At 41.8% G+C, this 12,651-nt stretch overlaps 1 protein-coding gene across 12 annotated transcripts in view; it reads right to left on the bottom strand.

The window, feature by feature from the left end:
* LOC108942567 (epidermal growth factor receptor kinase substrate 8-like) overlaps positions 1-12,651 on the bottom strand; it is a 42,225-nt gene that overhangs the window by 4,331 nt on the left and 25,243 nt on the right. For 10 of the 12 annotated variants that reach the window (XM_029252232.1, XM_029252233.1, XM_029252231.1 and 7 more), the window contains exons 4-18: positions 12,036-12,103; positions 11,728-11,889; positions 10,963-11,112; positions 9,575-9,657; positions 8,618-8,757; positions 8,261-8,334; positions 7,998-8,124; positions 7,679-7,767; positions 7,282-7,356; positions 6,737-6,885; positions 5,545-5,686; positions 5,217-5,350; positions 3,867-3,978; positions 2,546-2,689; positions 411-648 (exon numbers count right to left, since the gene is read on the bottom strand). In XM_029252232.1, the coding sequence (XP_029108065.1) occupies positions 411-648; positions 2,546-2,689; positions 3,867-3,978; positions 5,217-5,350; positions 5,545-5,686; positions 6,737-6,885; positions 7,282-7,356; positions 7,679-7,767; positions 7,998-8,124; positions 8,261-8,334; positions 8,618-8,757; positions 9,575-9,657; positions 10,963-11,112; positions 11,728-11,889; positions 12,036-12,103 (1,887 nt within the window). The remainder of the gene's footprint in view (positions 1-410; positions 649-2,545; positions 2,690-3,866; positions 3,979-5,216; positions 5,351-5,544; positions 5,687-6,736; positions 6,886-7,281; positions 7,357-7,678; positions 7,768-7,997; positions 8,125-8,260; positions 8,335-8,617; positions 8,758-9,574; positions 9,658-10,962; positions 11,113-11,727; positions 11,890-12,035; positions 12,104-12,651) is intronic. The other 2 variants (XM_029252238.1, XM_029252239.1) reach the window with 2 other exon arrangements.

Below are 12,651 nucleotides of genomic sequence, written 5' to 3'. Positions count from 1 at the left end.
AAACCTACAACTTCTTGTAGAGTCTAAGTCCATGTGCAACCAGGTTTTAGGTTGCATCAGCTTGCCTTTGACAGGGATTTAAACTGATACCTACAGATCCTGGACAGAACTTACACCCCAGCAAGAACATCATGCTCCTGCACCTCTAGCTACCTGCTGCTTTTCATCAGCTTTTTTTTCATATTTATATGCCACTTCTGTAGGTAGCTACTGGAATAGGTACACTGATAAGTGGTACCAAAGAAACAAACTGTATCAACAATCATGTCTTTGTACCTAAGGCTTCTGTCGGTTGGTGATGCACCAATGATGTAAATGAAGGTCTAAGTTCAAGAGTTTAATCGTAGTACGGTGTCGGGTGTGAGTGACAAATTGTAGCCCTCGGTATTGAAAGCAAGGGCGGGACTCACGGTCAGTGGGTGGGGGCCTTTGGTGTTCTCTCATGACGACGTTGCTGCCGTCACTGGAGCCGCCGCTGCTGCTGCTGCTGCTGCTGGGTGAGGACCTCTGATCCACCAAGGGAGGGGCAGCTGGAGGGGGCAGGGGTGGGGTTGGCAGCTGGGTGGGGGCAGGGACCGCTGGTGGTGGCGTTGGGGCCAGAGGGATGGGGTTCGCTGCTGGTTTGGGGACGGACTCCGACCTCTGTTTCTGCGGGGCAGCGAGAAGGGAGCCAGGTATTATTTTAAAACCAGCCATCCTCACACAACACAACTCTGCTTTCATTGTTGTCAGGATCAGAAATCATAACTGTATGAGGGGTTTTCTTTGAGTTTTACAGTGAATGGGGCAGATAAAGAGACTTCAAGAAGACACCCGTTTCTAATGTCAGTATGGAGCTTCCCACAACAGTGAAATAATGTGTCGTTTTCTCAGTTGAGAAATAAATTAACCAAAGCGTAACTTTAAAAGAAATGACTTGTTTTATATATGTTGGCATTGTCATGCATGAAAAATATCTAGTATTTTAAATTTTAGGTTTGATGTATTCATTTTTTCATTTTGCATTTCTCATCTGTGATCTGTTTATTTCCTCCCATAAGATATAGTGATAATTTGCATAACTATGTGATTTTATGGGGCAAATGACCTCTTATTTGAAGTATACACACTACTGTGCACAGCACCTACTAAATTACCTCATTCAACTCGCCCAGCAATTGCTTTGCAGGAGAAAAAGGGGGAAGATTCATATATAACATGACCATATAACATAACAGCCCATAGCACTGCCAACTCGCTACCAAAAGGACAGGAAGGGAAAGGAGGAACTAATGCCACTGAAACAACTGCATGTTATTTCCTTAGTACTGAAATTTGTTGGAACGAAGGTATACTTTCAAAACTGATACGCTACGTCCTCATGTTACAAATGAAGTTACGAAATTTCAAAAGACACAAACATTTGTCTGTTTATTCTTCAGCATATTTTCACTTGTTTATTTTCAAAAATTTGTTTCCAAGTGAACGTCACCCAGTGTCAATCATCTGTTGTTAGATGGCAGTGTGTTCGTAAGTGAGGACCTAGCATAAAGCCTCTTATAGTGCCGTATTTACTCAAGAGCATAAGGAATACAAATTGAGCTGTTGTGTTTGGTAAAGAACATAAAAGCTACTTTGAAAGCAGTTCAGTCATGATTTACTACATTGTTGGGTTCTATGTAATACACTCAACCCCCGTTATTTGGTCTCCTGACACCCAGTTTTTCAGATATCCAGTTTGAGATTACTACTCTTACCAAAAATCAGACTGGAACATTTGGTTCAGTGTGAGAAACTGAACAAAAAATTAAAAATTAAAAATTGCTCCAAGTATCTGTGCAGGAGAGACTGTGAGACGCACTGCATTGTGGGAGCTGCGTACCCACACGCTCAGTTGCATTCTGGCGGTTTTACAATCTCACTTGCTCACGTGTTTGTTTGTATTCTCTGATTTGCACCTTCTGCTTTAATTCTCTCATTATTCATTTATTTAAATGCGACAAATAGCCTTCATGTTATTCAAGAGAGCCTACGCACACTTCCACAGTAAGTTTAATTTACAAAATCAATTTTTTTTGTTAATTGCATTTATCCTTCACACTTTGTGAGAATTAAATTACTACCAGTAAACTCTGAAAAACTGAAAATATTAATTTTAATGAATTCCTACATTTATTTATATTTTAGAATAAAAGAAAAAAGGTAACATAAAATACAATGTAATAATGGAATAAATACGTAATGTCATTATCCAGTTTTTCAATATTCAGTCAATATTCAAGAAGGAATTATGGCCATAATCCAGGGGTTAAGTGTACTTGCACACTATGGCTCATTCTAGTGTAAGCAGAACTAATTACAACTAACCCTAACTAAATTGCAGTTACAAAGGAAGGCCAGAGACAAACACCCCTACCTTAAATAACTCAAACTCCTTCTTTGGCATCATAAGCTTTTCGAATTTAAGAAAGAGTGAAATAAAGACAAAGATCTTAGAAGGCTGTGGAACTGATGGAGCTCACGACAAGTCTGAGTGGTACCTGGGCTGTGGCAAAGGTGCCCTCACCTGGATGGTGTGGCTGTATGCGGCATCGCTCCTTCCAGCACTCATATCCAGGACACCCGCAGCCTCCAGAATGTTGTTGGGTACGTACCCCGATGCACCGCTGCCATTACGCACCTTCCACCACTGCTTCCTGTCATCCAGCACCTGAGAGAGAAATTGTGCAGAAGTACCCCAGCATGAGGTTCACATGTTGCATGTTCTCCCCATGTCTTTGTGGGTTTCCTCTGGGTGCTCTGGTTTCCTCCCACAGTCCAAAGACATGCTGTTCAGGTTCCCCTGTAGTGTGCGAGTGACACAGAGAGAGTGTGTGTGTGTTCCATTGATTTATGGATGAGTGACCCAGTGTAAGTAGTGTATCTAGCAGTGTAAGTCACCGCGGTGAATACGGTGTGTGGGCTCATAACACTACATAGAGTTCATTGGAAGTCGCTTTGGAGAAAAGTATATAAATAAATAAATGTAAATGTAATACATTGCCTCAAGTAAGAGTTATTGGAGACAATGTACTTTTTGTTTAAATAAAAGTAATAAGTATTTTAAAGTTAATAAGTATGTTTAAAGGTCAACGTTTTTAAATATATGTTATAGCTTTATCAGGGTTTTACAGGAAATGACCTGTTAAAAATAAAGCAATGTCTAATATTAAGCTTTGATTGAAAGTTGAAAATGCCCAGACGAAGAATGTACAGTATTATACGTTTATAGAATGATGACTACAAGGCTGTGGAAATGACAGATTTTTTTCTTAAGTAATTTAAAATTAATTTCAATGCTGAAGTTGGTTAAAAATATTAAGTTTTAAGTATATTTCTTGATTGGGGGTGCGGTGGTGCAGTGGGTTGGACCAGGTCCTGCTCTCTGGTGGGTCTCAGGTTCGAGTCCCACTTGGGGTGCCTTGCGACGGACTAGCGTCCCGTCCTGGGTGTCCCCCCTCCACCTCCAGCCTTACGTCCTGTGTTGCCGGGTTAGGCTCAGGCTCCCCGCGTCCCCAAATAGCACAAGTGGTTCAGAAAATGTGTGTGTGTCTTGATCTGAAGTTTTATAAAATCTAACAAATGAATAAACCAAGTGTTGCCTGTATCATTAAGTTTCTACTGACTCAGTGGATAAAAGAGACTTTGAATTTACAAAGGACCCAGTGCCAATCATCCGTTGTTAAAGTAATTATTTGCAAATAAAATTTGGAAAGTAACATTACACACACAGGGACAGACCTGTTATAAAAAGTTTAAATATGTTGCGGGGAATCATGCAGAAAATGTTCAGGCTCCTCCTTTGTCAAGATGCTGCATATGGTATTCATTTCAGGTTTCCTTCTCACCTCCACAATCTCGTCCTTCACGATGGACAGCTCCGTGTTGTTCCTAGCAACAAAATCATACTTGGACCTGGCATAGTTCTTCAGAGGGGTCCTGCTGTGACCATCATGGTTCCTAGACAGCCCCCAACACAACCACAAATTAAAGAAGGTAATCTCATTTGGGTCTATTGTCTAAAGATCAGAACAGACTTTTACAAAAAATAAATAAAAATATAACTTGAACCTGCATACAGTACGTGGAAAATTTAGAATTTTTTTTTTTTTAATTTTCACTCATTATTGTCTTACTGTTATTCCTGTTAATCCATTTGGAATCCAAATTATACACCAACCTTCACACTAAAATAATCAAATGCTCCTCATTAAAAATAACCTTTTTATACAACTATGCAAGATGCTTCAGAAATGTTGAAGTTCTGATCTGCACGTCTATTTCTATAATAGTTATGGCAGGTGAGATGAGACAAGAACATAACACATTTCAGTTTCTGTACATTAATTTCTAGTGTTATACCATTTCTGCTGTTACAGACAATGACTTCATGCAAGTGTTTGGTTTTTGAAGGTTGTGTTTGTGCCTTTAAAAAAGAAAATGTTGCTAATAAAACTAGTAACTGTTACAGCCATGGAGAAATGTGATAATTTTATGATCAGAAGATAGGAATTTGAAAGTGAGGAAATTTTTCCCATTGAGAAGATATTTTCAGAGCCACCAGAAGCAAACATTGAAGGAAAAAAAAAAAAAACATACACTGGTTCCTCATGTCACAAGCATTAGTTACACAATTTTAAAGACAAAAATAAGTAACCTGGAAAATGTTTCTAACAGCATTTTGTTGATTGTTCCAATTCTTACATTTATTCCCTTAGCAGACACTTTTCTCCAAAGCGACTTACAACGGATACTACGTAGTGCTATCAGCGCAATTCTTAAAATTTCAGTCTGTCAAAATGCACTCAACAGAAGCATTAACTAACACGGCACTTGTTTATCAAATCAAATTTTTGAATGAAAAATAATTTTAAAACAGATTAAATTATTTTAAAATTTTAATGTAGCTGAAGTCAATGTTGATGACCTATCCTGTTTTATTAGGCTATTTACAGATTGTGATGTAGTGGTTTTACTTATGAGCAAATTGAGATACAAACAGATTTGCAGACCCAGTTATGCTTGTAAGGTGAGGACCCAGTGCACAAGACTCTGACCCACTGTGCCAGAAGGACCAAGAGAGGAGAGGGTGACCCCAAGCGCCAATGACAAACAGGCCTGCCAGGCACCCCGGATATGTCGAAGTAAAGCTGGACAGTTCTCCATGGCCTGTCACTCAGGCAGGTGGGCACCGTTACCTATCTAAATGGCGGCTGAACGCCTGCTTTATGGCCGCCAAAGCCATCTGCTGGTCCACGAGGTGTGTGCGTTTGCAAACCTGGTTACCGAAAGCATACCCATCACTGTAGAGAGACTCCTGGATGCTGGGTGGCTGAAAGAAAACACACGCAGCACATGAGTGACAAACGGCCTAAAACACAGCAGCAGGAAACTGAGTCTGATGCTTCAGTTCTTTACTTTCTGACAATGATCTCCTTAAGGAGGTCAGATTTACAAAAAAGAATCTCGGAACCAAATCTGGAAGGAGATCATCCTTCCCCTGACCTGCCGGACAGCCAAACTCACTTCCAGGGGTGTCCGATCCAGGTGCTGCTGCTGTTCCTCCGGGTCTTGGGGCCGGCCGATGGAGGCCAATGCTGGTGGCTCCCAGCCATCCCTGAAGCGGGGCACGTAGGGGGGAAAATAATGGTCCTTGGGCCACTCCAGCCTGTGGGGGTAGGAGGAGCGGCACAGAGTCAGACAATGACCTCCAGTAAGATTTCTGCACACAACACCAGAGGCAGTGACACATACTTCAGCAGTTTGTCCGCGGGGAAAAAACCTGGAATCTACAAATGACCTGATCGGTCATCATAATTTTTTAGGACAGCATTTACAGAACGCTGGAAAGCTAAAGGAATTTTTTCCATACATAGTTACTTTAAGTATTTATTCAAACCCAAAACATAGAAAGTACACTTGGGCTTCTTATCACACTGGCAATCGTAAATATAATAATATCAACTGAAATGCCACATTCCCATTATATTGTCAGCATTAACTCATGTATGTGACACTTTTCATCAAAGCGACTTACAGTGTTTAGTTAAATACATTCATTTACACATTTTTACAGCTGGGTCTTTTTACTGTATCAGTTCAGTTAGGAGATTAACTCAGCAGTGATTTTGTAAACTTTGCATCATAAACATTCATGAGGCAAATTATTCAAATGTCTGTCCAGGATGAACTCTCTTTCATGCCCTATGCATCCTGGACAGACTCTGGATGTACTGTATTTGACCCCATATTGTTTATTTGGGTATTCATAATGAATGAATGAATGAATGGAGACAAAGCGTAATATTAAAAACATGCTAGAAATAATTTTGTTACAAGTATTATAAAATACAATGGAGCTGTCACTGTTATGCATGAAAATAACTTTCATTCTGGTTTTGTAATTAAATTTAGGTAATACATTTTTCATCCGGAAACTGATTATACTTAATTACCCCATAAGAAACATTCACAATTAGCTGTTACACTGATGCCCTCGTGACTTAAATTCACTTGAAAGGGGTTATTTCACATAATGAATTACAAAACATATCCCACTTTCCACACGTGAAAATATCCGACCGTGATTTAACAACATTGTTAAATGACTCATAGACTGAATAAAATCTGAGGTCTACCACATTTTAAAGTGTTAAGAGCTCTCGGTTAAATATCAGTAACCACTAAGTGAGCAGACTCCGAATAAAGGAGCTCCAACCTGCACTTGGTCCAGCCGTCTCCCAGTGACACCCAAAGGTGCCTCTCCTGGGCTGTGCCGGCAGAGTGCAGGAAGTCGATGGCATCGCTGGTCAGCAGGGGGCTGACGATGCTTTTGGCCAAGTCCACTCCTCCAGTAGCCTGAACCACCTGCAGGGGGCGGTAGCGAGCAGCACATGAGGGAGTGGCTGGAGCTGAAAGGGTGGCCCTTACACGCAGTACACATTCATCTGAGCAGCCACATGTCATTTGTTGCTACCGGCAAGTCAAAGTACAAAATGAGACTAAGGATTCACTCAAAAGTGACAGGTCATAACTGCTATGTAACACATACTGTATGTAACAAAGAATTCAGGTTCACCAAAAACAGCTGCGTCTCCATTGACCTCTGAAATATTTAGTGGTGATGGTTCAAGTACGTAAAATGGAGAGTGTCTGTTACTCTCCATACAGTATCTATAGTTTTTGAAGGTGAAATAACCACGAAGAGAAATTATTTCTAACGAGACAAATGTAGGAACAGAGTCTTGTTCCATCATTACCTACCATGTTAAGAGGAATAAACAGGAAGTGGACCAGGTCCACAGCACTTGGGTTTTGAATGTAAGGTCTTAGTTTTGCCTGCAAAAAAAAGAGTAGATCAAACACATTATTATTAGCTTTTATTTATACCATTTATTGACATCTTTGTCCATGCCAAAACACAATGTTACAATTTAACCTTCACAATGACATTACGGTACTTTTTACTGTATTAATTCAGGACAAGTACCATGATCAAGGATACTACAGCAGTAGGTGAGATTTGAACCCACAACCACACTCTCTGCAAGCCAAAATGAAAGAACATACTCACACAGGCTCTACATAACTGCCTGCCCTTATAAATGAGCAAGAAGAAAAATCATCCTAAAAGACAACATGGGTATGAAACGGGTCATACCAGTAAGTTGAACGCATGCTTGAATTTCTGGAAGCAGTCGACAAACTCCTCTTGGGTCGGTGGTTTTGCGCGCAGTGTCAGCACTCCCTCTGATGGAGGAAATGGCCAAAGCAGAACTTTATCGTCCAAGAAGAACTTGGAATCAACAAGACCTAATAGACCTAATTTTAGCCTAAAAGTTCTTCATGTACTCCATAAATAAGAAATATGCAGGTAGAGTAGTATGTATTTTAGAATTTCATTTTAGAATCTATTTTCAAGATGAGTGTAAGAGATCGTGTAGCGTGTTATCCAGTCCAGGGAAGCAAGTCAACGTCACCTCCCGGTCCTTTCTTCTTGCTCTTCTTGTTTTTCTTTCTCTTCGAGAGCTCACCGAAAGCCTCCGCTGCCCTCTGAAGCTTTGTGACAAAGTACTCAATGTCATCCAAAAGATGGTTCAGAATTTGCTGGAAGGAGAAACGTCCACATTTTAGCAGAGCGTCCACAGCTCAATGCCGTCGACAAGGTCGCACAGTCTCTGCTGTAGCCGGTTTCCCCACACAGCACATTAGTTCACACGCTTGGCGAGACAGAGACACTGACCACGTCACGTTCGACTCGGGCTGCTGTCGTCTCCGGGGACTCGTCCTGATCCATGTACTCCCTGAGCTTCTCTTCTGTCATAGGACACAGCAAGAGGACAACACAGGGCAGTCGGCTCAGGACGCGTAGGGTGCGAGGACAGCTCGGTCTCCAGTAACACAGCACATTTCACAGAGTGTCTCCAGGGCAGGAAAACAAAGAATCCTGCTTTTACATGAACATCAGGTGCTCAGCTTACAAACACAGCTGGGACCAGGAGCATGCCCGTAACTCAAATTGTTTGTAAATCCCACCGCATCACCCTGAGATTTGAACCTGCAACCTTTTGGTCCCATGTGTTTGAGCCTCCACACTTACGGTCCAACTGCTCATTGGCTGCCCAGGCGCTCCACGCTGCCACTCTGCCTTTGACGTCCACCTGATGGACGCTGGCTGGGGGGACGGGAGCTGGTGCGGTCGGGGGCGGGGGGATCACCCCATCGCTCCTCAAGATCATCCTGAAGGAACACAAGAGATCTTAGATGGAGATGGAATGCCAGGCACATTAATCCAGTCTCTCAAAGAGTAAGGATCTACGATGGACCTTTCACCATGTACAGCATACCCTGTTTTCACCACATTATTACAGCTCATCTCCGCACAACCTCACTAATTGCGGAAAGGGATCCAGTCATTCTAACGTTTGTTTCACGAGAATAGATGCATCTTGTTATTTATAAATAAAATGTTAATATAATTTGACAAATTAAGACAAAATACACCTCATGTTGGCAGATGGTGTTTATAACACTTCCGCAGCAAATCTGCACTGATGAAGTATTTATGTTACTCTTACAAGTTTTACACAAGTGAACTGATTTAACCATTTGTTTTCCACTTGGCAATTCCTGTCTGTTTTTTTCGTTCTGGAAAATGTACATCCCTGGTATGACTGACTGGCCTTGTACACCGTGCATCCAGGGTACACTCCGGACCAGCACAACTCTGACTTGGACAAACAGCTAGCAAAAGTGATTGAGTGCTTGGAAATATATTTTTAAAAAAAAAAAAAAAAAAAAAAAAAAAAATACTGTGATGCACTGGATTGTCTGGTCATTCCAATGTCCGGTAATTGAGGTGAAACTGTGCTTATATAATTATATTTCAACCCATGAACAGACAAAAGGCAAAAGAAAACAGCAGTGAGTGTGAATTCCAGAAAAACTTTGCGTTTTCAATTTTACATGCAAAAAAAATTAGAGAACAAAACAGGACACCATCAGTGCTGCAGCCTGAATGACAGCGTCTCATGAAAACTGCTATAGTATATCTCACTTGAGTGTGTCGGGCCTCTTCTTGGTCTTGCCACCCTTGAAGTCACTGATGGCGCTCTCGATGTCGGCGTGGATGAGGTTGGCCTGAGGGGACAGAACGATTCGGTCTGAAAAATGACTGAACGCAAAGTGAGTTAGAAAATTACTTCACCTTGCCTGAAATGCAATACGGAGGGAACATTGCGAAATATTACACACCTGATCACATTTCTGACTTTAAAAGATTGACACTGGAAAAAGACACCCATCATAAGAACAGTGTGCGAAAGTATCGGCATCCATTGTATTGGCTGTGCTGCTTTCATCTTTATATTCACACGTCTATTCTCTTTATGCTTTTTTGACTGGGGATTTTATTGTCATTTAAACAACAGCAGAATGTTAACTGTCAGGCAGGAAGAGGTGCGACGCTCAGCGTGCATGATATCGTGTATGAAGAGTCGCTTCTGCAGTTCACCCTGGTCATGTACATTGATTTTTGTTTTTGTTGCAGCTGCATTCTGGCATGCATTTCTACCATGTAACTCTGCACATCAGTGTAGGTAATCTCTTGTTGTGTATTGTGCAGTATTTTATTTCCCCGTCTATCCATCTTTTTTATTTACACTTTTTTCCAGTCCGCTCTGAAATCTGACCGTGTCGTGTGCTGTAAAGTCCATGTCACTCAGGGGTTTAGAACAATCGCACCCCTCCGCCCTTTGTCCGTACACTAATTATGAAATATTTTTGGTTTTTTCAGCCTCACATTACAGCAACTGACCCATAGCATCAGCCCTGTAGTGTGCAACTTGGGGTGCAAAAGCAAAGGGAGTCTACCTGTGGGAGTTCACCAAAGGAGACCCCCACTATTACGTGAGTTCCGCTGTCCAGACTGCACACTGTGAAGTATCATGCACTGAATGTGTTTGATAAAGTTGCCTGCAGTAAGCAAACTATCACCATCATCAGAGACTCAGACACCCCTGCTGCAACAGCAACCTGGTGCGTCCTCGTCTATCAAGTCACAAACAGCCCGTCTACCACGGGGAAGACTGACTTCATCCCCGTCCATGACTTCCACCTCTTACTGGACCTCCTGGCTCTGACACAAACTTGAACCACCCTAGAAAATACATCCACACCTGCAACCCTCTCCACCAGCCACTACTCCTCCCACACCCGCATTTCTCCCCAGAGGCAACATTCCGTTCTCCTTGTTTCGCATCTACTACCCAAGTATCCACAACATCAAAAAGCTGCGATTTCATGAACATGAAAAATTCCCCGTTATGCAAGCAATGGGTGTAGTAACTGTCAGAGTCCTAACTGCACAGTAACAACAATAGTTTCTGTTGGTAGCTGGTGGGGAACCCCTGTAGGTGGCACCGCTGCAGCCCAGGGGAGGCTCACCTTGATGTCATCACACTGGAACAGGTGCATGTCGGGTTTGCCCTGCCCGGGCTCCTTATACACCAGTGCCAGGATGGAGTCATAGCTGCAGGCATCCATCACTGCCTGGCACTGCAGTATGTGGCTTAGGGGGAAGTTTTCCAGCTCATTCTGAAACCCACAGGGGTCAGAGAGATCATCACGGAACATAAAGAACTGTGCAACATTCCCAACGATGCACCCTGCCCTTTCTTAGCTAATAAATTCTAATATGCCACATCTTCAGTGCTCATAGCTAAATTGCTCATTAGAGATCTGTTTCATCTAGAGGGATTTAAGTGTCTAGGAGCCCTGTTTCTCTCAATTTCACAACAGTGTGTTAGTAATAATAAACTGACAAAGTTCTGAGGGGGGGGGGGGGATCTAGTTTCACCAGCAGCTAATTACTTTAGCAGAGTTCCACGAAAATGTAATGAATAGCTAAAGAAGAATTTTAACGAAGTACAGAGAAAACATCAAAAAAAACAGATTTAACAGTAGCTGAACACTATCAAGTATTTAGGGAGGTAAATTCTTGATGGTTTAATTATTTTACAGCTTGGTGCATGCCAAAAAAAAAAAAAAAAAAACCCACAGGCTAATTTCAGCCAAAACACATTTGAAAGAGTAAGCAGACTCATTCTCAGGACAAATGGAAAGCATCCTGCGGCAGAGTTCCTGTGAGAGCTGCTGACATAATTTTCCTTGGAAACGAGTCCCACCCATGCCCACTAGGGCGGCGCTCACCTTGGTTTCCACATCAATGAGGCTTACAGCTTTTTCATCCACCTGCATCAGCATCTCCTGAGTCCACACCTTGCTCTTGGCTTCCAGCAGTTTCAACTTGCGCAGGCCGTCTTCCACGGTGATTACGGCCTCCTTGCGGTCCATCGCAAAGGTAGTGAGGTGCTGGGGGGGGACAGGCACACAGTTACAGCCTTGGCATTTTTTTTTAAAAAAAAAAAAACCCTAGCAGACAGACAAGCACTACAAACAAAGTGAGTCCGAAGTAACATAGCTGTACGATAAAATTTAATTGGTATAAGTTGCCTTACTTCCACATGGTACTGCGATGTGTCCGTAATGCTGTTAATACTGTTTCTCGTGTAGCTCTTCCTTTTCTCTGATGGAAGCACATGGAAAAATAAACAAATTAGTACATATGAACAAATATAAACAAAAAAGCTAAATGTTTGATACTAAATCAGAACAAAATATTCAGCAATGTAATACTTTCAAAGTTAACATTTAGATTGCATCTTCATAAGTTTGACAACACACAAAATAAAAGCATCTATAAATTGCTTGAACTGCCAAAACAATGAATTGAACTTTATTGCATTATTGTACGCAGAGCTATAAATATTAGGCAAAATGTAAAGGAGCAAAAGTAATTTAGAATTTTGTTAAAATTTTTGGTTGGTTTCAAAAGATGCTGAAAAATAACATTTTAGTCTTTAAAGCAGACACTTTCACACGCTTCAAGCATTCATTCTCCTTGGAAATGCAGGAAGGTTGTCTGGGACATAGGGCCCAATTTCCTGGAAAAACAATACCCATTCTGCAAAACCAAGAAAGGTGCCCGAGATCACCCCTGCCCTGCTACTACTGACACAGACAACTTCTATCCTGCTTTCCACATAGCATTCACGCTTCAGCTGACGACGCTCA

This window comes from Scleropages formosus, chromosome 5, assembly GCF_900964775.1.
Source record: "Scleropages formosus chromosome 5, fSclFor1.1, whole genome shotgun sequence".
In the NCBI taxonomy this organism is placed as follows: Eukaryota; Metazoa; Chordata; class Actinopteri; order Osteoglossiformes; family Osteoglossidae; genus Scleropages; species Scleropages formosus.
This window is presented reverse-complemented; position numbering and strand designations above follow the sequence as displayed.